General features: G+C 33.9%; 3 protein-coding genes across 4 annotated transcripts; all 3 read right to left on the reverse strand.

The window, feature by feature from the left end:
• Positions 1–1,762: 1,762 nt before the first annotated feature.
• Positions 1,763–6,866, reverse strand: LOC110413776 (putative L-gulonolactone oxidase 6). Its single transcript, XM_021424728.2, has 4 exons — positions 6,111–6,866; positions 3,196–3,451; positions 2,762–2,863; positions 1,763–2,580 (listed from the first exon to the last, which is right to left on the reverse strand). Exons 1-4 carry the CDS (start codon positions 6,795–6,797, stop codon positions 1,865–1,867), a joined length of 1,761 nt encoding a protein of 586 aa, XP_021280403.1. The 5' UTR covers positions 6,798–6,866; the 3' UTR covers positions 1,763–1,864.
• Positions 6,867–15,902: 9,036 nt separating this feature from the next.
• Positions 15,903–19,061, reverse strand: IQD17 (IQ-domain 17). 2 transcript variants are annotated; one of them, XM_021425478.2, is made up of 5 exons: positions 18,336–19,061; positions 17,903–18,193; positions 17,517–17,762; positions 17,150–17,287; positions 15,903–17,053 (listed from the first exon to the last, which is right to left on the reverse strand). In XM_021425478.2, exons 1-5 carry the CDS (start codon positions 18,465–18,467, stop codon positions 16,259–16,261), a joined length of 1,602 nt encoding a protein of 533 aa, XP_021281153.1. In that variant the 5' UTR covers positions 18,468–19,061; the 3' UTR covers positions 15,903–16,258. The 2 variants fall into 2 exon arrangements, with proteins under 2 accessions (XP_021281153.1, XP_021281152.1); XM_021425477.1 differs by having other exon boundaries at positions 17,903–18,196; positions 18,336–19,059.
• A 5,905-nt stretch (positions 19,062–24,966) lies between these two features.
• LOC110413682 (NAC domain-containing protein 43-like) lies at positions 24,967–26,782 on the reverse strand. Its single transcript, XM_021424604.1, has 3 exons — positions 26,421–26,782; positions 26,046–26,314; positions 24,967–25,798 (listed from the first exon to the last, which is right to left on the reverse strand). The coding sequence occupies exons 1-3, from the start codon at positions 26,602–26,604 to the stop codon at positions 25,085–25,087; spliced, it is 1,167 nt and encodes a 388-aa protein (XP_021280279.1). The 5' UTR covers positions 26,605–26,782; the 3' UTR covers positions 24,967–25,084.
• Between the last annotated feature and the right edge of the window lie 331 nt (positions 26,783–27,113).

Below are 27,113 nucleotides of genomic sequence, written 5' to 3' on the forward strand. Positions count from 1 at the left end.
ATATATATTTATATGTACTTTTTACACTAACAAACTATCTTTTTTAGATATTTTATATTCTATTCATATATATCATAGATCTCACATTAGTAAGAGATGGGGTGAATCTTAAATGTATAAACCTAAATTTTTCACTATCTATCATGCATATCTTTTAGGTCAAAGTTTAAAAGCATATGTTAGTGATTGAATCATCAATCTTACATTAGTAAGAGATGGGGTGGGTTTTGAATATATAAACATGTATCTTTCGTTACTCATGAGATATGTTTTTTGGATTAAGATCGTGGTCTATGATTAAGTCAAAGTTTAAAAGCATATGTTAGTGATTGAATCATCAATCCTACATTAGTAAGAGATGGGGTGGGTTTTGAATATATAAACATGTATCTTTCGTCACTCATGAGATATGTTTTTTGGATTAAGATCATGGTCTATGATTTAAAGGTTTATTTAAATTTTATTTTCAAAATTTAAGATAGTACGAGGTTAGACTTAAGTTTCGACCTATAATATATATACTTTTAATAAAATGATTTGAAAAATACAATTTCATAATAACTGTTCTTCTTTTCCATTTTTGATGTGATGTTAATGATGTTTAGAATATTATTTAATGTATAAGCCTAAGAAAAAATTAACTAAATTGTAATGTTTTTAAGCTTTAATGGTTTTCTATGCTTGACATATGCACATGAAGTTTTATTCGATTTAAAAGATAGTTTGGCCTTTTCTGTTCTTTTCACTTGTTACATAAAGAGAGGATATTAAAATCATTTCATATTTTAAACATGGGTTTTTTGATAATAAAAATATTAAATGTTTTAACACCTACAACTTGTCTCTCTCTTTAACAACAAAATATCAGCTAAAGAGAGAGAGAGAGAAAGAAAGGGGGGTGTTTCGGTTTGTGTTTTGGGAGATGGTTTTTTCTTAATTATGAATAAAAATAATATAATATCTAAAAAAGTCATTAAATTATTTCAAAAATTTTAAATAAATATTTATATTTTTATTACGTTTAATCAAACTTTTATATTTTTTGAATCAAATAAGTTTTTATATGTTTATTTAAGTCAAATAAACTTTTATGACTAAAGATTAATTTAGTTAAAATGTCATATATTATTTTATATCGCATAACGTTAACATAACATGTTAAAATATCATAATTAATTATTATTTGACATATAAATAAATTATAATTGATGATGACATGATATATTAATTTAAGATGATAATATAATAATGTGATATTTTTCACCATTTACATTAACGTCACGTCAATGTGTATGGATATAAAATAATAATTAGTATTTAGATTAATAATAATTAATCAATCATTAATTATATAAATTTATTTAATTTAAAATAAAATTATAAAAATTTAATTAAATATAATAAAAATAAAAATTTATTTAAAATTTTTAAATAATTTAAAAACCTATTTAAATATTATATCAATTAAAAAATTTAAAAAATCGGCCGTAAAAGTTCTTGGGCCTCTGCCCTGCGAAACTTTTGCCAAGCAATTGCCAAGTTTAGCACCATCTCATATGCCCTTACAAAAACTTAGCATGATTTCGATAGGATTTCACTGATCTGCGAGGTGCATCAACACTGAACAATGGCTATGCATGTTAAACAATTCCATCTACATCTGCCATGGCCTTTACACATTGAATTTTATTGATAATGTCACTGACCAAACTTACAGTGACAATTATTATCTTTTTAAGCCTATGCTTTTAAAGAGCGAATATGTAAAATTATTATCTTGTTTTTGCATAATTAATAAATAATGAAACCTGACCTAATCAATACATTTCTGAATTGAATGATCGGGATCATGTCACGTCTAATTTTAACTAGAACTTACACGAGCACAAACTTTTGCGTTTTGAAAAGTTTTTCCAGGTCTGCACAAATAGCCTTTGCTTGGAGCGCAATGAATGTCGTGTGAGCAAATACACGATCCCTCCAGAGCACACCCTTCTTTCAATGTTGTGACCCCATTTCTCAATCCAAGAATTTGGTCAGTCCACTCACTAGAAAAGAGCCCCGATGGATCGTACATATTCTTAACCTTCAAGAATTTGCCGGCATTTTTGTATCTCTCGATCACCCCATCAAATGCCAGGTTCCGATTCTTGCCCCAATGTGGCAATGCTCCATACTTGAAAAGCGCGATTTGTTCAATTTCTTCTATAATATCTTGGTAAAGCCTAGGAGCCATGGGATCTTTGCTCCGGTAATAGGTGATATCAAAATCTATTGCATCTTCTTGTTTGCCTAAGTAAGCGCTTGAAGCCTTTACGTAACGCATGAGGATCCCACTGTAAAGTTCCAGGCCACATAGTGCTTTAGGCTCCAATGCTACCAGTTTCTGCACGTCTTGAATGAAGCTTTTCACTACTGACAAACCAACGCTAAATGCGGTTTGGTGAAAGAACTCACCCTTGATTCTTGGGTCCCAAGGGCATGCAGTAATCAACGAGTCCTCAGGACTATCTAGGCAGGTCCCCGATGATTGGAGACGGTTGTGAAATCCAATTACTGGATAGCCAGTAAAGATTATACCTATCTCACAAAAATGGAAAGAAAAAATAAAGATTAGAAAATTTAATGAAATGTATTCAAAATAAATTAATGTCAAATCATATATCCAGGTTGCATATAGAATTTAACGACAAAAATAGGGCTAGGTTTGAAATTTCACACCCCTAATCAAAACACAGTAAACGAAGAAACGCGGATATACCGTTGTTTGTCAATCCATAGGCAGCCGTTTGTAGCGTGGATACAACCAGCTTTGCACCGAGGCACTTCCCATCAGCATCCCTCAAGGATTCTTGGGTTTCCTCTGATTCATTAAAGCACCATTAAATTAATATATAACAAATAAATTGTAACACTATTCCGCTGTTGAATCAATGTTGGGTGAAGAGGAGGAAAGTTATATTTTTATAGTATCGATACTCTGCGGAACTTAATGTGTTTATATCCTTTAAAATTTTTAAAATGTTGTATATATTATCTATCTTTTATCCTTTTTTTATGAGGTATAATTTTTTTATTTTAATAATTTTTTTAAAAAAATTTTAATTTTTACTCTTTGTTCGTTTTTGACCTTTTAGATAAAAATTAACTAATTAACTTCGCTCCTGCATCGGAATCTGCTCATCATCAACTAACCTGTAGTTCTAATAAATGCCAAAGCAAGGGAAAGAGTGGAGCGAAATGGAGTGAAATCGTAGAGACCATTTCCGGATGCATTAGAGGAGACCCGATCGTCGATTCTGTAGACAGCCTTGCGTTGACTAGGGTACCAAATTATGTCTGCAAACTCGTGCTGTTTGCCGAAGGTGATTGCTTCATCTCCCAAATCTGCGTCATCCTGTGTCACGTAGCTGATGGATCGTTTGAAGAGGGGTTGAAGCTTGAATGTCACCTGCATGAATAGGGCGAAAAAATAAAAAAGAAAATTACAAGGAAAAAGAGGGAGACACAAATTGGCAGGAGAGTTATTATATATAGGGAATGGATTCTAAATATGCACTAGTACGTTGCATATGTTCATGCGTTAAGACTGCAAATTAGAACCATAACCCCACATTCCAGTCCAATTTGCAGGCTCCTTTGCCTTGTGAAAAGTTTGAAGGCAAAGAAAAATGATAAAAAGAATATCAAATACATTTTTCTTTTTCGTCCATGTATAAAACATAATACTACTACTATAATCAAACATTTTCCATATATAGTATTTTTTTATATTTTTCTTCAAATTTTAATTACTTATAATTATTCAGGAATTAAATAAAAAGTGTTGGATCATGTCGAGCAATAATGGTACTCTTGTTCCAAAGCCCCGGCCCAACTTAATAAATTTAAGTTTTTTTAAAAGTAATAAATTTAAGCTTTAATTATATTTTTTAGATAACATATTTTAATATAATAAAAAGTATAGTTTTTACTAGTGTATGCAATCTATATAATTACATTTTATTTGTAATATTAGTAAAAATTTATATAATATAATCAAGTCTACAAAACTACTATAAAAATATAAAAAAAATTACTAAAAAAAATTTAATATAGTACATTTTAAAAATGCATAATTCAAATCAAATTTGTTGTTGTAGATAGAGAATTGCTATCTTTTATTTTATAATTCAAAAAGGAAATGTATAGATAAGGTTTTTCTACGTATGATATTACATAATTTGTCTTGATAACTTTATTCTAATAAAAAAAAGCAATAGGTTTAGATGGATGAATCGTCGTTATTAGCAATAATGTCTTATATGATGCTTAATTTGTTTGTTTTACGTCGAATCATAAAGATGGGGCTGCAGATCCTTTGTCGGAGTTGGACACGGCCATGCAGGCATTTCTATCATGTGATACGGTTGGTGTCGTGGGCTCATTTTTGGTGACACCCTTTTACGACGGTTGGTGGATCAATAATACAGGCGGACTTCCTGACGGCCCTTTTCAGAGTTATTGAAATTCCAACTAAAGTATTTAAAAGCCAATCTCTAAAATTAGAGTATTTATTATCATAATAGAGCCAAAATGCCAATCAATGTATGCATGTATTACTTTATTAGAAGTATTAAATTCCAATATTTTATTCACAAAATTTAAAAAAGAAAAAAAATAATTTGATGTCTGGATTCCTTTCAAATCCTAATTAAGTTTAGATGATATATGTAAAACTTTAGGAAATTGGAACTCACAGTTTTTAAACTAATCAAATAAATAGAACCCTAAACATACATACATACACACATATATATATAAATATATATTAGGATGTCTAGTATTTTTGATTGGGGTTAATTTGAAGGATATGGGATCTAATTAATTAAGGAATCTTAATTTCTATATTGTTTCGAAGAAATGCTTGGCCATGTTGATTTTAACTTGGACTTACAAATAAGGATGGTCTATTAATAGCTTATTGACATAATACTTAATTTTTTTTTAATTATTTAAAAATTTTTAAATCATTTTTTATTTTGTATTATGTTTAATAAGCTCTTTTTACTTTTATTTTGGATTAAATAAATCTTTGTAATTAACAATTGATTAACTTTTATAAATTAAAAAGTAATTTATCATTTTATATCAATATCACTTATTGTTTTATATCACATGATACTAATATGAAATATTCACATGTGATAATAGATGATGACATAACGTGTTATATAACATGATAACATAGTTACGAGTTATGTTTCAACCTTCATGTCAGTATCACATGATACAAAAAATTGACAAGTGACGTTTTGATTAATGATAATTAAATAACTATTAATTACAAATGTCTCTTTGATCTGAAATAAAAGTATAGAGTTTGTTTGAATACAATTTAAGAATAAAAAATTATTTGAATTTTTTTAAATAGATTAGAAGTTTTCTAAAGTATTATGCCTAATTTATTATTATTCCTATATTATTTATGTTTGTCTAGAGTAATATAATTTTGGGAAAACTTCCTGAAAATTTATTCAAGAAAGATTTTGACTAGAAATATAGTAAATAAAAAGTACTTTTCTCATGTTCCTCTTGTTATAATTATAGTTACTTCACTATTTTGTCAAGAACGATATGGTCACTATCCTTAAAACTACCAGTTATGGTGAAAATCAGGTGACGGATAAAAGGGCTGGATGGTTTTCGTGAATCCTGAATTTTGTGTCCTAAGTGTCAGGCACAAGTTGGTCACAAAATTAATTTACCAAGGAACAGAAAACTTCTCCGGAAAGATTGTGCAAACAAAGAGACATGAAAAGAAACAACACCTTTTTTCACTGATAGTTTAATCAGATGACTCAAAATTATAATAGATTCATATATATAGTCCAAAAGAGAAAATGCCTAGAGTTAGAGTAGGTGACCCAAAACGCTTTTCAGATTAAGTTAATCTCTATTTCGTGGTGTCCATGCTTAACAAATTCCCTTCGATTGCAATCTGGCCCCAACCAAAACAAGGACAAAGCAGCAGCAGCAGCCGCGTGGAGCCAAAACAATCCCCAAAAGGAAAGACAAAATAAATAAATAAATAAATAAAACACAACAATAAGGAACAGAGCCAAGAATACCTGTGAAATTACTCCAAGGACTCCGAGTGAAACCTTAGCAGCCTCAAGATCTTTGTCCCTCTCATGCAGCACCCTGACCTTAGCATATCCTTCTTTCGCTCCTGCCGGGCTTACTATCCTCATCTCCACAACATAATCATGAACGGAACTTCCTTTCCCCCACAACGAGCTCCCATGAGCGCCCGTGCCTAAAAGACCTCCAATGGTGAGCCCCCACCAATATGGAGCGTACGGTAATGCTAGGCCAGCCTTGGCGGCATCATTGATCAGTTGCCTCAACGTGACACCGCTCTCCACAGTCATTGTCATTGCCGCTGCATCGATTTTAAGTGTATGGTTAAGGTATTTCGTACTGATTAGCAACCCGTCTTCACCATCGGGGCAGACCAGTTTCGGAATGCTATGAGAGAAACGTGTCACCACCTTCATTTTTCTTTTGGCTTCGGCTGCCGCTGATACAATCGAAACAAGCTCGTTTTCCGTGGTTGGGTACGCCACATTCCCTGCTCGGCATATTTTTCGATCGGGGAAAGAGCCATAAGAATTCGAGATTGTGCAGTTGGAATCTTTTGATGAACATTTGACAGGCTCCTCAGGAGGGGTGCAACTCACCATTATAACAAATAGGAAGAGGCATTTTGATTGGAGAAGCAGCCCCGGAGACTTGGTTCTTTTAGAATACAGCATTTTTATGGTTGGAAAGGCAGATGGAAATTTTGGCTTGGTTATGATTTGATAAATATACAACTGCAACTTCACACCTTATTTATATAGTTGTGTAGCGTAGAAGTCGCTTATGGTAAGAAAATGAAACACAGGGATTTAAATGCTTTGAAGTTAAGGACTTGTGAAACGCTGGTTCTTAATAAATTAACTTCCTCTAGTAATTTATGTTTTTTAATTTTTCTCCCTTTTTTTTTAAAATTGTACTATTTAAAGTAGTAACATAATCCCGTTGTGATAGCTCCTTCTCTTTTCTTGTTTGGTCTATATATAGTTAATGTGTACAAGTGGAATAGTCAATGCACAATGCTATTAGTTTATTTTGCTTGCCAAAAAATCCATTTTGGTTGAGGTTGATCCATTGTTCCGTCATGCTAGTTGGGGCCTGAATATAATGACAAGCGGTAGTAGGTCACAGTTGTGTTGGCTTAAAACCATGGGTTGTCCTTTTGTTTGCTTTGGAAGCATGAAGCTTTGAACTATAACTTGACTCGTCCACGCGTCAGATACAGAGAAGGAGCAGTTCTCTCTCTCTCTCTGCACTCTGACAGCCTTTGGACAAATTAAGTATATAATATGAGAGATAAATAGTGGTGGTTTGAAATTGTGTTTAGGATTATTTCACCATGCTCAGTGCTGATCAGTGCGTACCATGTGTCATTGAAGCCAACGCGGTTTCACGAGTCAGAAAACCGGAAAATGTTGCCATCGGCCTCGTGGCATTGCCACGTCAAAAGAATTGGAGTCAGTGGGGACATTATGGGGTGGCAAAGTTTAAACAAAACTCCCATCGTGCATTCTGTGGCACTTTCATCTTTGGTGGGTTTCGATTTCATTTTAGTTCCCAGTTTTTCTTCTTTACGCTATCATTTTCCTTTGTGCTCGTTTTAAACATTGAAATCCCGCTGACATGATTATTTGAGTGAAATTTAGTTAAGGTGAGATGCACTATGCTTTCATTCTTAACAACTCTCGAATTCCCTAAGAACAGTTCCTTAGTTTTTCTCCTTTAAAATACAGGCCATTCTTCCTTTAGAGTGACGAGAAGTAATTATTAAACATAACTCCTTTTGAGCATGCTTGCAACTTTTAGACTGCTTATTTGAATGAAAGACTGCTCATCCATATGGCTTCTCAGGTAATATACTAAGAAGGAAATTACGGATGGATGCACAAATAGAATGATTAGTTTCATCCGAGTCCGACCCTATCATTAATGAGGTTGGTTTCATGAATGATTGTCCATTGTGAGTAAATCAGCAAAATCATGCGTAAAGGGCAATCCGAATCAAATTCTTTTTAATTCTTTTCCATCATCTTCTTTTTCTTTTAAGAGCAGATGGACAAAATGTAGCACCAGCTTTCCTGATAACAATGGCATCTCCGAATTGTGTACGACATTACAGCAGTACTTAGAAAGGTTATATATATATATATATATATATATATATATATATTGATAAGTTCTTTTTATGAAAATATACATTATGAAAATATAATTTAAGAGATAAATAATTGAGAAATATCAAGAGTACTTCAAAATTAAATTTATAAATTTTCGACATTTCATGCATTACATTTAAATTCTTTTTGTGAATATTTAATTAAAACTAAAGAAAAAAGAATATCCATTCAAAATCAGTATGAAAATATCTAACTTCTGGATCAAAAAACAATTAATAAACTTAAAACTCAAAAATATAATTATATTTATTTTGGATTAATTCAAGTAAGAGCAAAGCCTTTAATGAAAGAAGGGTTAGACACCTCAATACTTATAGTGTTAAGAGATAAAAATATCTTCATTTCAATGATTCTTTGTTAGGAATAGTAGAAACAAGCCTCTGTAGAGGACCAATACATTTTAATTCCTTTTCAAATTTTATGGTCTCTTTAAAAGAAAGAAATATTTTAAATTCGTTAATCTTACAAATTCAAACACATAATTATAAAATGATGTCAAGATCTGAACCATTGATAGTGGTTTATAGGTTGTATTACAAAGCAATGTACTCAGTCATAAATACCAGGACTTTAATCCATAGCCCAAAAGGAGAAACATTATTAATACAAACATATATGATTAGGTCCTACATAGTGATTCCTAGGATTATTCAATGGCATGAAGTTCAACTTCCAAATAGGTGAAAAATTGAAAGAGCAACTATTTCTGTTTCAGTACAAAATACTGAAATAAATCATGTGGCAGAATATAGAGATGACTCAGTAGAACTTGTTTTTAATAGGTCACCAAGAATACCTTCCAGAAGATCTTTTGATACAAATTTAACAATCAACATAGAATCCCCTTCCACCATAAGTACAACTTTAGGACAGCCAGAGCCTCTGTATCCTCAATACCTTATGTTAGAATGAACTTGTAAAGTATAAATAATTCCTCAAAGTACCACAACTTATTTACAATAGGCAAGAAAATACATCATCAAATTCTCCAAATATGTCTCCAACATATTAATCCATGATAAATAACCCAAATCTACCAACAAATCTAGAAAACGATTCAAAAATATTTGTATTAGAAAAAAAATTTGAAATTAATAAAGAATGGTGTAGGAAACATTTTTATTCTGATAAAAAAAAAAAGAAAAAAATATTTCAAAAAATATGACCAATAGAAATATGAAATTTTAAAGGAATATTATAATTTCATGAAAAAACATAAAATACTAATTGAATTTTTTGAATGGTTTGAAAACTATGGAGAACCACAAATAAACACCTTAAAAAATACAAATAAATGGCTAACAAATAGAGGTGAAATAGAAACTCAACATCCTCCTCGCACAGAATTACAATATTCTCATTAAAATATAGGAATTAGGGCAACTCCTAGTCTTCAACTTCATTGATTTCAAATATGAAAATCAATATAAATTCTCAATCTGATTTTCTCATTGGTGGAACTGGTTTGGACCCTTAAGAGAAATCCTTCTACCAAAAATTGATTAACTATATGAAAGATATTCTCAAAATTTTTAACTTGAAGAAGATTAGGCAAATTTACATGTTTCAATACACTTCTTTTTCAAACTAATTATATCATGGATTACGTCATGGGATTATTCTTATGACACCGATCCTCATTCAGGAGCCCGGATGGTTATTCGGACCCTCAAAATAAAATGGTGGGATAAATTTATTGACAGAAAATATGATCCCCAATATTTGCTAATATGATTCAAAAAGAATCCAAGACTATGCAAGAATCATTAGACTTCTCAAAAAAATATCATATTTCTGCAAGCAAAATCAAATGCTAGTGCACTACTTGCTCAGGCCAAAACAAAGACTGAGTATAAAAGGATCATGGTAGAAATGCTTAGCTCTTTAGACTCAGATGAAAAACAAGCAGAGGAAGTAGAAAAAACTGCTTCATCCAAGGCACCAGTCGACCTTTCTCAAGATGAAGACTATATTCCTCCAAGAAGAAAGAAATGAAATTCAAAAGTGGTTGCCCGTGAAAGTTGCCGACAATACAAAAGAATATACAACAATAAACAGTAAAAAGCAAGATCACGAGAAAATGTATTTGAAATGGGGTAATGTATTGAACCATGCCTGTTGGTAATCCCAGTAATTAAAAATAGGACAATGGTCAACTGTATTTGAAAAAGTATTTGAAAATTTTTTGAAATGGTTTAGATTTTCTCCCCAGTCTATGGGCCTTAAAATCTTTAAAATTTGGATCTTAGAATGGGTAATTAAAGTAGGATCGTTCTGGTCAATGTAATGTTTAAAAAGAACAGATCTTATTTGAATCAAAATATTTTGGTAATAATTTTGAGGCTTTTGTAAGTATATATTCCAAAGATGGCATTACAAGCCATAGGACTTATAAAAGCCTATATTTCGTCGTTACAATCTTCACATTATTTAAATTTAAAATATATTAAAAAATAAAGTGACACATAAAAATTCAAAATTATTAATGTAGATTTAAAAGAAAGAATAAAAACAAAGGTAGACAAATTTAATTATAACCTAATCCAAACTTTTCAAAGGAAATATTCAACCTAAAATGTCCAATATATAAAAATCTCAAAATCAAAATAAACAAAAGTTTAAATCCATATCTGAAAAATCTAATTAGTGTCACTTCTACAGACTTTTGAATATTGAGTCCTTGAATTTAGGACTCAATATGTGTTAGATTTTGATGAACTTTAATCAATTGATATTTATATATAGTTTAAGATGGAATTAATTAATAATTATAAGATTATAATAAAAAAATATTGCTCTTGATAATCATTTTATAATTTTAAGGCTTTTGTAAGTCATATGGCTTGTAATGCTATCCTTGGAATTTTGGTAATAAATTCGGATCAAGATGTTTGATAGTATGGTAAGAACACTTGAGGTGAAACATGTCCTTGACATGAAAAAAAATTTGATATCCTTGAGTTTGTTAGATAAGAAAGGCTACAAATATAGTGGCCAAGGTGGAGTCTTAAATGTAAATAAAGGAACCTTAACTATCATGAAGGGCAAGTTATCTCGTGATCTTTATTGTCTAGTGGGCAACACAGTTATTGAAACTATTTTCGAGGTTTCATCTAATGATCCTGAAGATGATGTAACACATTTATGACATATGAGATTGAGTCATATGAGCGAAAGAGGGATTAAAAAACTAAGTAAGTGTAGTTTACTATATAGTCAAAAGACTAGGAAGTTAAATTTTTGTGAGCAACATACAGTGAAATTTATCACTATAACTCCTCGAACGAAGAGTACAATAAACTACATCCATTCAGATTTGTGTGGTCTTTTTCTAGTGGCATCGAAAGGTGGATCATTCTACATGTGGACCTTTATTGATGATTTTTCAAAAAAAGTGTGGACGTATTTTCTGAAAGCTATGAGTGAAGTGTTGACCACCATTTTGCATTAGAAGTCATTGATCGAGAAGCAGATGAAGAAAATGATCAAAAGCTTTCAAACAAATAAAGGTTAAGAATTTTGCAAAGGTGAGTTTGATCTAAAAGAATAAGGAAATCATTAGACATCGCACTGTCGTCAAAACACTACATCAAAACAGTATTGTAAAATGGGTGAATAAAACACTTCTGGAAAGAGCAAGATGCATGCTCTTTAATGTTGGCCCCCCAAAGTATTATGGATAGAAACTATCAACAAAGCTTGCTACTTGGTAAATCGGTTTCTATCAATTGCAATTGAATTTAAAATTTCCATTTCCGTACATCACACTTTAACCACATAGGTCAAATCTACATAGTTAATGTAATTATGATGTTTTTGATTTAAAATATTGTATCGAAAGAAAATTTTGTAACTACCAATTGTACAAAAACTTAATCACAATTTTCAAACCTAAGCTACGGACGTACGGATTAATTAATAAAGCTCGACAATATTACCTAAGCTACGATTACCTTTCTAATTAATTAAGTTTGACAATATTTCTTATAATTTTGTTTTATGTTTCATCTTATATTCTCGTATGATTGGATCTCAACTTAGTCTGTTTCAACTTATTCTGATCCAGTCCCTTGACCCAAAACTAGCACGTAGCTTGCAACCACTCATTTGTTTTAACAAACCAACACGCTACTTTTGTATATGGTTTTGACTTTTGGGTCTTGAGAAAAGCCACCAGCTGGTGTATATTTCGATGAGTGACCAGTTGTGTTTTAACACTTCTGATACATTTATGACTTATCATTATTATTATGTGTAAATTAGTTATCAATTTATTATGATTTTAATAAATGAATAAATGATTATGAACGCTGCATTAATTATTATTATGTAATAAGATACTTAAAATTTAGGTGAACATTTATTAGGTTTCGATAATAAAACATAATAGTTGTGTTTGATATTTTACAATGCAATGTGATTGCAAGTAATGTGATTGCAAGTAATGTGATTGCAAATAATGTGATAGATAGCATTACAATGTTTGATATTAATAAATGAATAAATGATGATGACCGTTGCATTAATTATTATTATGTAATAAGATGCCTAAAATTTAGGTGAACATTTGTTGGGTTTGGATAATAAAACATAGTGGTTGTGTTTAGTATTTTACAATACAATGTGATTATAAGTAATATGTAAATAATGTGATAGATAACATTATAGTGTTTGGTATATAAAAAAATTAATAATTAAAATGCAAGAAAGATAATATTGATAAATATTTTATTGAAAATATAATGTCAACTTTCAAAATTATCCCTTTTTATTAAAATGTAAATTTAATATTGTTAATTTTTATATAATATCATCTCTTAAATATAAATTTAATATCATATATTTTTATTTTATTTCTTATTATAATCTTGTATATTTTATTTTATTTTTTTAATATTATATATTTTATTTTAATTTTTTTCTTTTAAAAGATAATATAAATTTTATTAATAGTCACTATGACAACTGAACATAATAAAAAAACATGCCTCGAAATCTATATATATAAAAAATATAATATTACAAAATATTTTTAAAAAGTAACAAAGTTAAAGGACAAAAATACTTTTAATAACATTACAGAATAAAATGTAGTCTGATTACATTGGTTTTAGATTGTAATTACATTACATTCAGTTGTTGCAATGTGATTGCATTGCAATTTTACATTCCAGTATTAATGTAATTTAATTGGATATGTTATAGGAAATGTGCTCTAACTTCCCTTATGCCAAATACTACCAATATATATATATATATATATATATATATATATTAAAATTGTTTAACTTAAACTATGTTTGGTTAATATTTTTATTATTTATAGTAAAATTTTTATAAATTAATATATTTGGGATTAGGTAAATTTATTGATTAATCGAGATATTATTTACTCGATAAAGTGATTATTTATTAATTTATATATTAATTAATAAAAAATTAATTATCAATATATTTTTTATTTTTTTAAACATTGAACTTAATACATGTATTCTGTATTGTGATTATACAAATATTACTTAATTATCAAATTACGAATTATTATAATTTGTGATGATCAAATTATTGAAAACATCATAAGAAATGACCAAAAAGTGATCATATATTAGAGCTTATCTTGCACAAAAATGCATTCAAAGCAATAATCATATTACATAATTTTTTCTTATAATATTGAAACACTACACTATAGCTTCTTAATACACTAAGAAAGGCAAAGATGAGGTCATATGAGACACCAATTTTTAGAAGAAATAAGTAATATTGGAATCATATTTTATAAAAGCCTCATATTTGAGTCATGTATATTTATAATTTTGATGTATAAAAAGATTATTAATATTTATATCAAGTGAGACCTATGTGGTTTTTTAAAATATATTATCTTATAAATTTAGTGAATTATTAATTTATCACGTTGGTCTCAAGTCATGATTGATCAAAAATATTATTTAATCGAAATTATTAATTTATAAAAGTTTTATTGTATATTTCTTAAAAAAATAAAATGAAAATAAAAACTAAATAGCAACAATATTAATCGAATGAAATCTTAATATGAAATATATTATACTATTGTTATGCCTTGACAAAGCACCTTTTGCCAATTTTCATCTTCTAAGTTTTTCTGGTATCTTTGTAAATCTTATTTGAATGCATGACTTTTATCTCTAATGTGTAGAACAGAAGAAGCTCTCAAACTGTAGATCAATAAACCTTGATAGGCCCAGCCCATAAACACTTCGATTTTCTTCCATTATCATGTTGATAATGTCTTGGATTAGGTTGGCTCGTAACACTAAGCCTGCAGTGAGACTAGGCTAATCCCGTAATTATAATATAACCTGGAAAAAGGGCCTGACCTGACGCATTTTCACTTGTAGAAAGCAAGTTTAATATTTGGGCCTGAGGAGCCATTTAGGAAAAACTATGGGCAGGCTTAGGCTTAGTAGTATGGGTTGTAAGTAAAAATACAAATAGGCTGTTTTCAAAAGTGGTCGGCTGAGGATACTTCCATTTAAATACAATTATCTTACGTTTTGTATGTGTGGGTCTGAATTTCCTCTCTTGCCGTTCAAACAAATAAAAAAAAATCCAATACCCAATTAAAAAAATAAAGATATGAAGCAGGAGTCTAAAACGTGGAATAACTGTAACTGTCAGAAGCATTGCAGCTACCGCATTGTGGGGTCTGAATCTGACAGAGCCTGGTGTCTGGCAAATGTTGTGCCAGTGCCAATGCATTCCCCAGTCAGATGAATGTGATCTGATCAATGAGATTTTGAGTCCCTGAGAAAAAATCTAATGCTTATAAGTGATGGGAGGAAACTACATCTCCAAGTTTGAATGTCATCATGAATTGGAAAAAAGAGAATAGAAAATGGAATTGTCATCATGGAGGCCTCAATTTAATCAGTGAATGCTTCCCTGCCAGTCAATCTACGTCTCAACGTGGGGGCTGGAATGTGCAATGAACGTGCTCAAAAACATCCATCAAGAGACGGGCATATATCTTTTCTTAAGACCCAAACCCCCATTAAAATCAATTCCAGCAACATTATGAATTTCTGTGAAAGAAAAAAAGACTGGGCAATGGCATAAATCACAGCACATGCGCTGTTTCTGCTCCTCCTCATTATTGTGACCAGGCTGCTCCTTTTTGTGGACACGATAAAAGGTCAGAAGCCGCCTTTTTTTTTTTTATGGTAACAAGTCAGGAAAGGGCGGTATCTAGCCCACGAAAAGCATCCCTACTTGCAGCTGCGGTAACATTACTAATTTATAAAAGCGATGTAGATAAGGAACCGGACTCAGACATCTTAATAATGGAATGCTTGGGGTCCATTCATAACATGCAAGCTAGACTTCACTGTTGCTTGGGGTCCATTTATGACCCCTCCATTGGTTGGGGTGAGAAGAAATTTCAAAAACCTCCTAGGATTCATCCACAAAATGGTTTCCCCCTATAAGATAAGAAGGAAAGAGATGGGAAAGAAGTGAAGAACCTGAAATGGAAGTTTTTCAAGTCACTTCCAACAAATTCAATCTACAATTTCTATTCAAGAAGGAGATGTTGGATTGGAGACTTGAACTAAGCTTGAATACTGTACACAGAAAGAAGATAGGCTTTATATATAAAATAGAGGCAACAGAAGAACAGAATTACAGGGTTGCTTTATATTAGACAGCCAAAAGAGTCACTCAATTTGGTTATGAATATCCTGAAATAAGATCCCAGTGAGGAGGGTCATCACATTTGCCCCACTTATAGCTTCGCTTTCAAGTAAAAATTGGTAACAGAAAAAACTCAAACAAGTAAAATCAACAAGGTATAACACACTTTGATCACCCAAACTGCCTTAGCCGAATAGCCACCCTACTACCCTCTATAAAGCTGATAAAAGCAAACTAGACAAAGAAGCTACACAGCCCCCAAACTGTTTTCCAAGTTTTTCCAGGGATCACCTCAACCACCTTCTCAGATCACTAGTTGAAGATGGGGAGATCTCACCGCCAAGGCTCTCAGTATAGCAAGAAGAATAATTAGATTGTTGTTCCAATCCAAAATGTGACCCACTTACACTCTTAAAACTTGGACTCCTCAAATTATGACCATAACCTCCATATCCCATCCCAACACCATAAGGTTCTGGGACTGGAAATGATAGCCGTTTTCTCGCTGAACCAGTTCTGTCCCTCTCTGGCGTAGACGGCCTCTGCCTTGGTGCACTTTGAGACCTGATTCTAGCCTTTGCAGACTCAGTTGCTGCCATGTAATTAGGCAATGTAGCAGCATTATTGCCACTACCACCATAGTTAGTACCAACCCTGCCCGTGTAATAGTAATTGGACCTTAAGCTTGGAGTTTGAGATGAAATTGAGCTTCTCTCTTCTCTAGGACATCGAGGGCTCGCGGACCGAACTTGAATAGGCCGGGTTTTGGATGGAGAGGGTGTAATGGGCGAGTGGTGAAGGGGTGCATTATGTTGAGCTCTATGTAGAGGTGAACTAGGCCTCTGGCTTTGGGGTTGAGCTTGGTGATATTGGTTTGAATTTGTTCTTCTATAATTAGGTGCTAAATATGAGTAAGGCTGGGAAGTGTCCATTTCTACAGTTTTGACAGGATCTCTTTGATCTGTTGAAGCTCTTCCTCTGTTATCCCATGGCTTAGCAGGCATCCAACGGTCAAGCCATTTTGGTCTACCTTCGAGATCGCCTTCATCACCCATTGATGGGCTCCTACGAGCTCTCCTCGTCTATTTGGGAAAGATGGACTAATTAGCTTACTGAAACCAGTAGAATAAAACAGAGGAGCTATTTAAGATATGGGAACTAAGAGCAAAAGGATGAACCTGTTGGGAGAATGCCTGGGATAAGTTCTTTTCACGCTTCAAAGCAGCTTCTTTTCTGTGTTGTAACATAGCTTTGACTTCCTCAATTGTATGAGGCCTTTCATCCCAATCATCTGCAATGCTACTTCCATCTCTTGACTGCAAATAACACATGCCATAGAAAGAAAGACCTAAGAATCTGAATCTTCAAAGTAAAAAAAACAACAGTAAAACTTGCTTAAGTTACACACTAAGCTTTTCAAACCATGATTTGCCTTTTTATCTTTGCACTATTAATTACCAAATCGTATGCTCCTCCCTTTTCAATATCATCATTGCCCACAAAAGAAATAAAAAGTACTTTCATGAGCTGACTAAACACACTTACTAGTGATTTTCTGTCCGAAATGTCTTTAAGATACCGTGACTCCCACACACTATTTGTATCGCTAAATGCGGATTTCCTGCTTCCATCATGCGAGAGCCTCATTCTTTGATCAAGAACCCGAGCCTGCACTCTAACCAGAGCTTGCATGCACCGGAGTGTCATCTTGGCTTGCTTTCTCACATTGTGACCTCTTACTAAAGCTTGCAACTTCACTAATCCTTTTAGCGCACGAAGAGCTCTCCTTGCCTTCACAATCACCGCAAAAAATCAACCCCAAATATTTCATTTTTCTCATGCTATAGAAACAGCAATTACCGAGATCCAAATATTTCTAATCTGAATACAAAATTTCTCCAACTAATTTTAGGGGCACTAATTTATCTTACCAGATATCCTCTAAAAGCGGTCTGAATAACAATGGCGGCATAGTGTTGTTCTCTAGCATAATTAGAAGGTCTAGTTAACCGAGCCACCTCTACAGCCGCTTGTGCCGTGGCCACCGCAGCCTCGGCTGCGGCTGCCTTAGCCACCGCCACAGCAATAGCGTGCCTTTGGTCTGCTGCTGCACCTGCACCATTACCTGTAGCCTGAGTACTAGCGGTAGCCTTCACTGGTGTTTGTTGTGTCACCGTTTCTTGACTTGTGGGTTTCCTAAAGATCCATCTTCGCTTTTCTCTCTTCTATCGAAAGCAGTTCAAAAGAATTAAATTTATTATTTTCGAGCCATTAAAGATTCAGATTCATTTACTAATTACTAGTGCTTCTTTTTTCTATTTTTCCTGCTACAGAATTGAATGAAGAATTAATGCAATTACAAACCTTTTCTTCATCTTCTTCTTGCTCAGGTTCTTCCCTTCTTCTGTTACTTCTCTTGTCATGACTCTCTTTAGTAGGAGATCTAAAAGCCCTTTTCACGGCAGTCAACCATGAAGTCCCTCCCTTCTTCCCCATAAAAAAAAATGGTTAAACCGGGCTGCATTTACAGCAAATAAAGCTCAAAAAGATAAGTAGAAAGAGCCAGAACTGTAAGATAAGAGATGATGATTGATAGGAATATGGATTCTTGTTTTTGTGACAGTGCCCACCTCTTTTAACGAGGAAGACAGTGAGGACCAGATAAATTTAATGATATTTTCCGGGAGAGAGAGAGAGAGAGAGAGAAAATAACCAAACCAACAGCTTCGATTCAATATATCTACAGTGATATCTATCTATAAAAGCTTGGTGTATTTTCTTTGTGGCCTGGGAAGACACCAACGGTGGTGGTGTCAGAATATTGTAGTACGTCAACCACTTTTGCATGTAAATTTCAATTATTTGTGAGTTTATAAACCGTTTAAAAAAAAAGTGGGTGGTTTGAGAGTGTTAAGTAATAAATAAAATAATTCAAAGCGAACGTGAGAAACAGAGTGTGGTGGACGTGCTGCGGAGGAGCCATATCGAGAAAGCGTTGAAAGCCACGAGGGCTCGAATCATAGAAAACACAAAAGAAAAACAAAAATAGAAGAAAAGCCACGTTGAGTTTGCACATCAACCAAAGGCTTCTTTTCTTCTTTTTCTTTTGTTTGCTACTTAAAAGAGAAAACCTTTTTCAGCAATATATATATTTGCTTTGGAAAGCTTGAGTTGCTAACCCTTTTTAGTGTCAAAAATTAATAACAAAGGGACACCTCTCGTGGTGTCACGTGGTAGGAACTGAGCAAGAGTTAAAGCATCGGGTGGATGATGGAGCACGGTGTTCCTTTTCTTTGATACAATCGAAAGAGACGTTTCAAATAGAAAATGATGGTGATATGATGAGATAAGAGGAATCAGGCGGTCCAAAGATTGTGATTAAGATAGTTGCGAGCTTTTGGAGTTGTACGGCCCAGCTCGTCCCCTCTCTGAATATATCTGCAATTAGACATTGACCCGTGGCTTTCGTTATGGTATGCTTAAAGACTAGTCAAACTCTGGACAGATTTCTTGCAGAAACCAGCAGAAATATTAAATCAGGGGATGACAGCCCATGCAAATGAAAATAGAACCATCCAGCTAATGTGAAATATGGCTGTAAACTAGTAGAGCATTCACCTGATCCATTGCCTCTGAAGGGAAAGTCGTTGCATCATGATGTCCATAAACTCTTCGACGCTAGACTTTGTCGTCCTCGACTAGGCCCAATATCTATGCAAGTGAACAGGTTAGTTAGGGTTTTAGACTTACATGTGTGGGCTTCTAAAGGGAACAAAAGTCCAAACCGTCTGATGCCTATTAGTATTATCGAAAAGTGGAGACCCAAATAAGCCCAACCGACCCAAAGTGGAGAGAGGTCCCCTCATTTTCTTATGTCACAGTCCTCTATTACTAAGATTTTAAGTATGGCAAATAAAAGATTTTTCCTTTTAGAAAGGGAGCGTGGGAGTGGGGCGGGGCTCGATGCGAATAAAAAGTATATCTTTTGCTACACAATTATTAGCATGAAAAATATTAGTCGTGGAAAACCTTTTTGTGGGATGAAATAAAAGTTGTAAGAACAGGAAACAAAAAAAAATACAGATAAAATCATAATTCATTTAAGCAATTAGATATGTGACAGTGGTCGAAGTCTTCCTTGATATCATATCAAACTGCATTAATCAGGTCGACACAAATTTTTAAAGAAATTTAAATAAAAAAAACCTCACTATTTCATATTTTTTGTTGAGTAATTGTCGACACAAATTGCATTGGGTCGGTGGTTACGAAGTGTAACTATATCGAAAAGAGGGAAAAGGAGAAAAAAAGTGTTAAGTAACTTGGAGAATCCAGCCATGGAGTCCTCCCATGGATCAAGTAACAACAGGCAGTAAAGATACTTACCTTTTGGATCTTTTGGTCCATTTCTACCTCACGCCTAAGATGCTTACATGTAGTAAACATTTCCATTTCACTTTGTTTTATTCTATTGTCTGCTTCTTAGGGTACAAATTTGATTGCTCTAGTCTATTGTCTTCTAATCCTTATCACTTGATTTGTGATTGAGCCCATTAACTACAAAATAATTATATACTTATAATATTATCACTCACGTGACTTCAAACAAACCGCGTATAATAAAAGAATTAAGTTAAAGCCAATTTCCATCACATCTACAAGAGGTATGTACGCCCTAGGAATCCCTAACTAAAGTCCAAGAATAATGGGATCATATATATGCTGGATAGCACAAAGATTTGAGCACATTTATCACTTAATAATCCCTTTCAAAAGGTACAAACTAAGAAACGGTTGAGAATCCAGCAGCCAATTGAATATAAAATATTTGCCAATGGGTTGTGACCACAAGAGAAAAAACAAAGATATTGAAGTACTTTAAAACAGTCGAACATCGATCAGAATGTTTGTCGAAGCAGGCAATGTGTGGTTGAACCTATAGTGAGTGAATTGACTCGGCAGTCCGCCGACAAAGGGTCACCTGCAGGTGTCTGCATGATAATTGACATTTACCAACTGAAATAGAATGGTATCATGCAAAAGAATTATGGAAGAAAATTTACATCTTTAAGCAAGGGTTTGATCATAGCACCAAAAGCATGTACATTTTTCATGAGAGAGCAAATCAATAGATAGAATTGCTGAACTAATAATACTAGCATTTTAATTTCAAAAGAGAATCTTGGCACCAATCACATGTGGAATGTAGGGCAGGGTATGTCTCCTCTTTGAATTAAGCCTCATGTTTTCTTGCTGCCTGGAAGTTAGCGAAAAGAGCATAAAATTGTCTGATAAAGATCAAGTATTTTAGAGGGGGGAAAAAATAAATAAAAATAAAAATAAAAACCCCTGTCGTAAAATTTAAAGAAAGGCATTAGTCTCTGCCACCTTTTAATCACATCAAATATCCTTCGAGATTTGATTCTCCGGCCTTGTTTTTCAAAAGAGATGGTCTTCCAAAGCTAAACCTTTAATCCATCCACAAATTAAAATTATTCTATGTGCCCCCATTTTGATCTAAGATGTAACACCTTGCCCGCACAGTCCGACCCCACCGCACCTAACATGATCAGCTCACTAATTTTCCATCTGTATTTGTGAATTAGCTGTCCCAACTATGATTATCAGAAGAAGAATTATGAACGATCGACGGCAATCCTGGCTTCCCAAAGTCCTTTACCAACAACCAATTTTTGCCCCGGAGATTGTACTTGGCTTCTATGCCGACTAGCAAGAACAGCTGCTGTTAAGGCCATGTCGGCATACCCCTCCTCTCCGTTACGCACCACTTTCATTTGTGGTTTGTGACGTAAGGGATAATGTTTTTCTTCCATGAGTGACTTGTAATTGCCAGTGAATTGATTCATAATCAAATACAGGCTTGCTTAATTACTTGACAGATCTAATTTATTTCAAGTGTATTGACAGCTTGGGTCCTTTTTTTTCCTTTGTCCTATTTGATGAAAAAATATAAAAGTGGTTGACTCGGTAACAAACCTTTCAAAATAATTAAAAGGGAATATGAACACAAATTTCTTCTCTTACAGTGACAACACATATGGGTTATGGGTGTATGCCTTTTGGTGGAACCTTTTGCCTGGGAAAAAAAAAAGTTGATGGGAGGATACCACCCAAATTCTCACCATCGACACCATTTGGAGGAGTCGCTGGCGACAAAGAACCCATAAAATGTTATCGGTCTCGCTCTCCTTTATCCCATGCCTTACCCTCCTTGTTCTTTTGATTTTGTACAATGGAATCTGTTTTTATTGCCGCGTAGGGAAAAGACTTTACAATCAGAGCAAGAAGAATCTAGTAAAGGGCTTCTTGGATATTGACTTTAACTAGTATTATGTTGTTCAACTGTTGATTAAACTCAACAGGTGTGCTTGCATTGGCATTATTACAATCTTTGCTTTAATTCACCGAATTGGCATTCTTGATTTCAGTGGCAGCTGTTCGGATTGTAGTGTACAGCGAAAAGAATCAATTTCAATTGTTAAAACAAGGAGAATTTCATAAAGGTGATTGAAGTTTGACTTCAACTACTTTTTCCTGATAATTAAATTATAGTTTCATATCACAAACCCCAACAGGCAAAAGCCAAGAAAAGTAATACACGGTTTTGGCATGATGATCAGCATAAAAAAAAAAAAGACAAAAAGAAAAGAAAAACTGGAATTGGAAATCATACCATTGATGTTAATCCATGAAAATATTGTTGCTGCAGAAGAGTGATGGAGCTAGCTACTTGAAAAATAGGTGGGGATGTTCATATATAGGCTACTTGAAATTTAAAGGCACTGATCCTCAAATCAATAGTGCAGCTCTCAATGGACCTAATCAATATCTGCAAAAGTGTCCCACTCGAAAATTTTTACACTTAATTGCAAAATCAATTATACAGTTAATCAGAACCTAGTCATCCAATATACCAAAAAGAAAAAGCTGGTGTCACCCAACCAGTCGTACTGTTGATAATTAAGTTCCTCATTTTTCAATGTTATCTTTGAAGTGATTTTTTAATATATATTCTAAGGAATTTGAACAATCCGCTATGTCATCTTAGTCAATGAGTTCTCATAGTAGAATGATAATTATTCTTAATTAAGAAAGTTGGCCTGGCTTCCACACCCTCGCTTCAAAATACAAGTTTGGGACAAACGCAGAGTCAAGGGAGAGGTGTGGGGTGGCAGCTGTCACTCATCAATTTTTTCAATTTCCTTTATTGTTATAGGTATAAATCTATATATAGTATTATTATCTTTATAATTACTCTTTAGTCACCTACATTCAAAATCCTAGATTCGTTACTGGCTTGGATGTTGTCAACAAATTTGCACAGAAAGAAGTGAGGACGAAATTAACAACAGTTATGTAGGGGGTTTTCAAGCTTGAGATTAAATTTCTGCAAATTAGGGTGCAATTAGAATTAGAGAGACAAATTCCAAGCTTAGGATTTAATTTAATTTCTTATCATGTTTAGGATTTAACCATAGCTAATAAATACAGTAACCTCTGGCCAAAATAAATAAATGGAGTAAACATATACCAAAATGACGGCAGATAAATGTATGTAAAGTAATATAAATTGAATCATTTAAGTTGGACTACAGTCCACACCCAGAATAGTTAAACAGCATACTAGCTAGTGCAGAAAAGTGTAACATCTTTTCTAAATGCAAAAGTCCAGCAAAAAAGAGTATTCTTGTTTGAATAAATGTCGAGAATAAGCATGCATGGGGGAAACAATTTTGGAGAAGCCCGAGGCCTAATCCATGATTAAGGAATACTGTCTATTCCTTTTTCTCTTCTCATGTGTCTTCATCTTCTTCAAGATGTTTGAGAGGGAAAACGGGGCTGATATTCAAAGATGTGAACACATTCGCTTAGGCCTTTTGTATCAAATCAAACAGAGAAAATTCTTTTTGTGAAAATTGAAAGAAAAAAAAATTGAAGAAAAAGTGTTGAGACTTTTTTGAGACGTTGTACGACAAATTAAACGTTGTCGGGTCGGATTATATATATGAAGATGGGAAAAGAAAAAGTACGTAGTTAAACCCTATTTCGTATCCCCTGGTTGGTGGCATGGCCTAGAATCCCGCTGCTCGTTTGCATTGCCCTTCACTTGCATTAAACACGCAACCGTTTTTAAAGATCATTGATTCATTGGATCAATACAAATGGGACAGCTTGTTTTACCAGCTAACCATGAGGGACCCATTTCTACGAGAGCTTATGGTGGTCTGGGAATGAGGAATCATTCATTTTTTTTATTAAAATTTCAACTTTCAACAATATCATTAGAACATTCTCCCTTCTCTCGACAAACCTGATTGATCTCCATACAAAAAAGGGTTTAACCTACCAAGTAATCATACTCGAATACATTGGTCAAGGTTGACGGCATGGTGCCAACTAAATATTAAGTGTATTCATCAATAGTAATGATCGAATGCATTTATATAGATAGTGGTACAAAAACTTATTACCCCTTTTGGTGGTCAAGATCAATGTAACTAGTAGATATACTTTTTCTCTAAGATTAAATAAGTATTATGTATAATCTTTAAGCTAAGAAGTAATTTTGAAGTTAATTGGTCGATGATACATACCTAATGATGTACTCAAATGTAAAGACTTTTTGTTTTTTGGTTTGAAATAAGAAGATATCCCCCTTTGTCTCTCCCTTTCTTTTGAATGTTAGAAAAAGCCCACGTCGTACACCATCCTGAGAAAATGCATGGACCAGTACTCAAACCATTTCCTCACACAAACAATCCGACAAACCATGTGGCTCAGAGATAATGAGGAACATGGCCACACCTTGATCATTGAAGAAGGGAGAAGAAAAAAGTGAGAATTATTATTGCGGTTAGAAAGAGATTATCAGGTCACCTAGAGTTTGCTAGGCTTCTAGAGAACTAATTTATGGAAATGGTAGACATCTTGATTAAGTAAAGATAATGGTTGACAATGCCACACCATCCAAGAATTATAAAATGTCACTTTATTTATATCATATATGATTTATATATTCATCAAAATAACTGATGTAATAATAACCTTCTGACTTTAAGAACTAAGGTATGATTATATATAGGGTTATTCTGTTATACACTAGCATTCACCACGTGGCATAGGGGATCGGATGATGACAAGGATGATGACGATGATCTGGTGAAACTCCATAGGTCTATTTCGCTGTTATAATCCTGATGAGTTCCATGGTAAGACCTGCTGGAGGATATCGATGATGATCGAAGGGCTGGTAATTGGAGATCGTGATGATCAGTGGCGCTGCAATAGGCCATGTTGTGGTCATTGAAGCAGGCTAACTGCCTGGAGGTCTCTGTTTGGCCATTGAGCTGAGAGGCTACAAGCCGGTCAAGTGCTGCCCAGTTGGTGAGCCCTGAGTCATTGTGATAAACCGAGTTGGGATCTCCACTCAACTGGTTGGTGATTGAACCTTCATTTCCCGTTATCATGGGTTGGTAACAATTTTGGCTGCTTGTGGAGTTTGGGCTCTCTAGGCTTGGGAGTTTCATAAATGAGTCAGGGTAGCCACTGCTAATGGCTGTCTCGATGGGCCTGAGGAATCTCGTATTGTTGTTTGCTTCACTGTCTTCTTTGCAATTCCTTCCCATGTATTCAAGTATCTGCTCCAAGGCTCCTTCATTGCTCGAACTGAACATAAGGTTCCTGGTTTCTGCAGTGAGAGATGAGCTAACAGGGCTGTCTAGGGTTTTGTGGTGATTTTTCTTCTTGAAGATACGACATACCACCCATCCCTCTTCTTGTGTCCCCTCCCCCATAGCATTGGAGACCTTAATTCAAAAAGAACATTTACTATTAATATTAATTTAATGACGAAAAAAACATATGAAAGTTGTGCTGGTATTTTGTTTCTTTTCAGAACATATAAAACGTTGTTTTTTCTTTTCTAGTTTGAGTTACACAGTAAGATGCATTGTTTCTTTTCCTATTTAGAAGATGGTATATCAGATCATTGAAGAAAACTATTCATGAACCAATTTTTGGCGAGAAGATGATGATTTAAGCTTAACGGCTTACATTGGCTTCAACGATGTTATCGTCTAGTCTGTATTCATGCATGATCCAATCCGATTTTTGGCCATGAGGGGCTCGCCCTTTATAAAACACCAAAGTCTTCCTCATTCCGATCCGCCTGCAGTTGCTATATATCACCTTGTCACGGCCGGTCGCCTTCCAGAACCCGGCTGCCGTGGCTCGGTTCGTGCGGGTCCCAGTGGGGTACTTCTTGTCTTTATGGCTAAAAAAGTACCAATCATTCTGAGGAGTGGTTCCAATTTTGCACCTCTCTGCAGGAGCCCCGGAGAACATATCAGTTAATTAAACATGGTCCGCCAATAATGATTAAAATCTTTGTAATGGAAACATAATTAAATTTACTAAGTAATACCATACCTTGAATATCCCAGGGCTCGAGCTTATTAAGATCAACATCACGAATTACATCTAAATCGATCTTCTCATAGGAAACCTTCTTCCTCAGATAGTACTGCAAGAGCTCCTCTTCTGTGGGATGAAATCGGAATCCGGGAGGGACTTGGGATTGTCCATTTACAGATATGCTCATGTTTTCCGGCATTTGAAAAGACGAAGAAAGAGACCAAAAAGAGAATGGAAACGGGAGATGAGAGAAAAGCAAAAAAAAAAAACTGATGACAAAGCTGGTGTAACAAATGGAGTATGTAGACTAGTCTTATATATATGTGCTGCAGGACATAAAAGGGCCAAAGATACAAATGAGAAAAAGCTTCGAGTGTGTGTTTGATGATGGGCACAGGGCTTAATAAGGCTTTTGATGAGGAAGTGGGGTTTAGTTTTACTATGCCTCGAGAAGACCCAGCTACCAACATGGATAGAGAAACGACACTGTTTAGGAAAAAAATTCCGAAGTGGGGTCCAATTGTGGGTATCGAAAAGGGGGCAGGGACCCAGATGGACGTTGTGTGCAACAAGAGTGCGGGGGGCATGCCCCCATCAAAACTGTGACCCTCGACCTTAAAATCTCCACGGAAAACCACCTCTTAAACAACCCATTGATGAGCTGATGCATTTCTCCCTTCTCTTTCTCTCCCTCGGCTCCTGCAACCA

This window comes from Theobroma umbraticum, unplaced genomic scaffold (assembly GCF_002168275.2).
Source record: "Theobroma umbraticum cultivar Fairchild unplaced genomic scaffold, ASM216827v3 scaffold_4.1, whole genome shotgun sequence".
In the NCBI taxonomy this organism is placed as follows: Eukaryota; Viridiplantae; Streptophyta; class Magnoliopsida; order Malvales; family Malvaceae; genus Theobroma; species Theobroma umbraticum.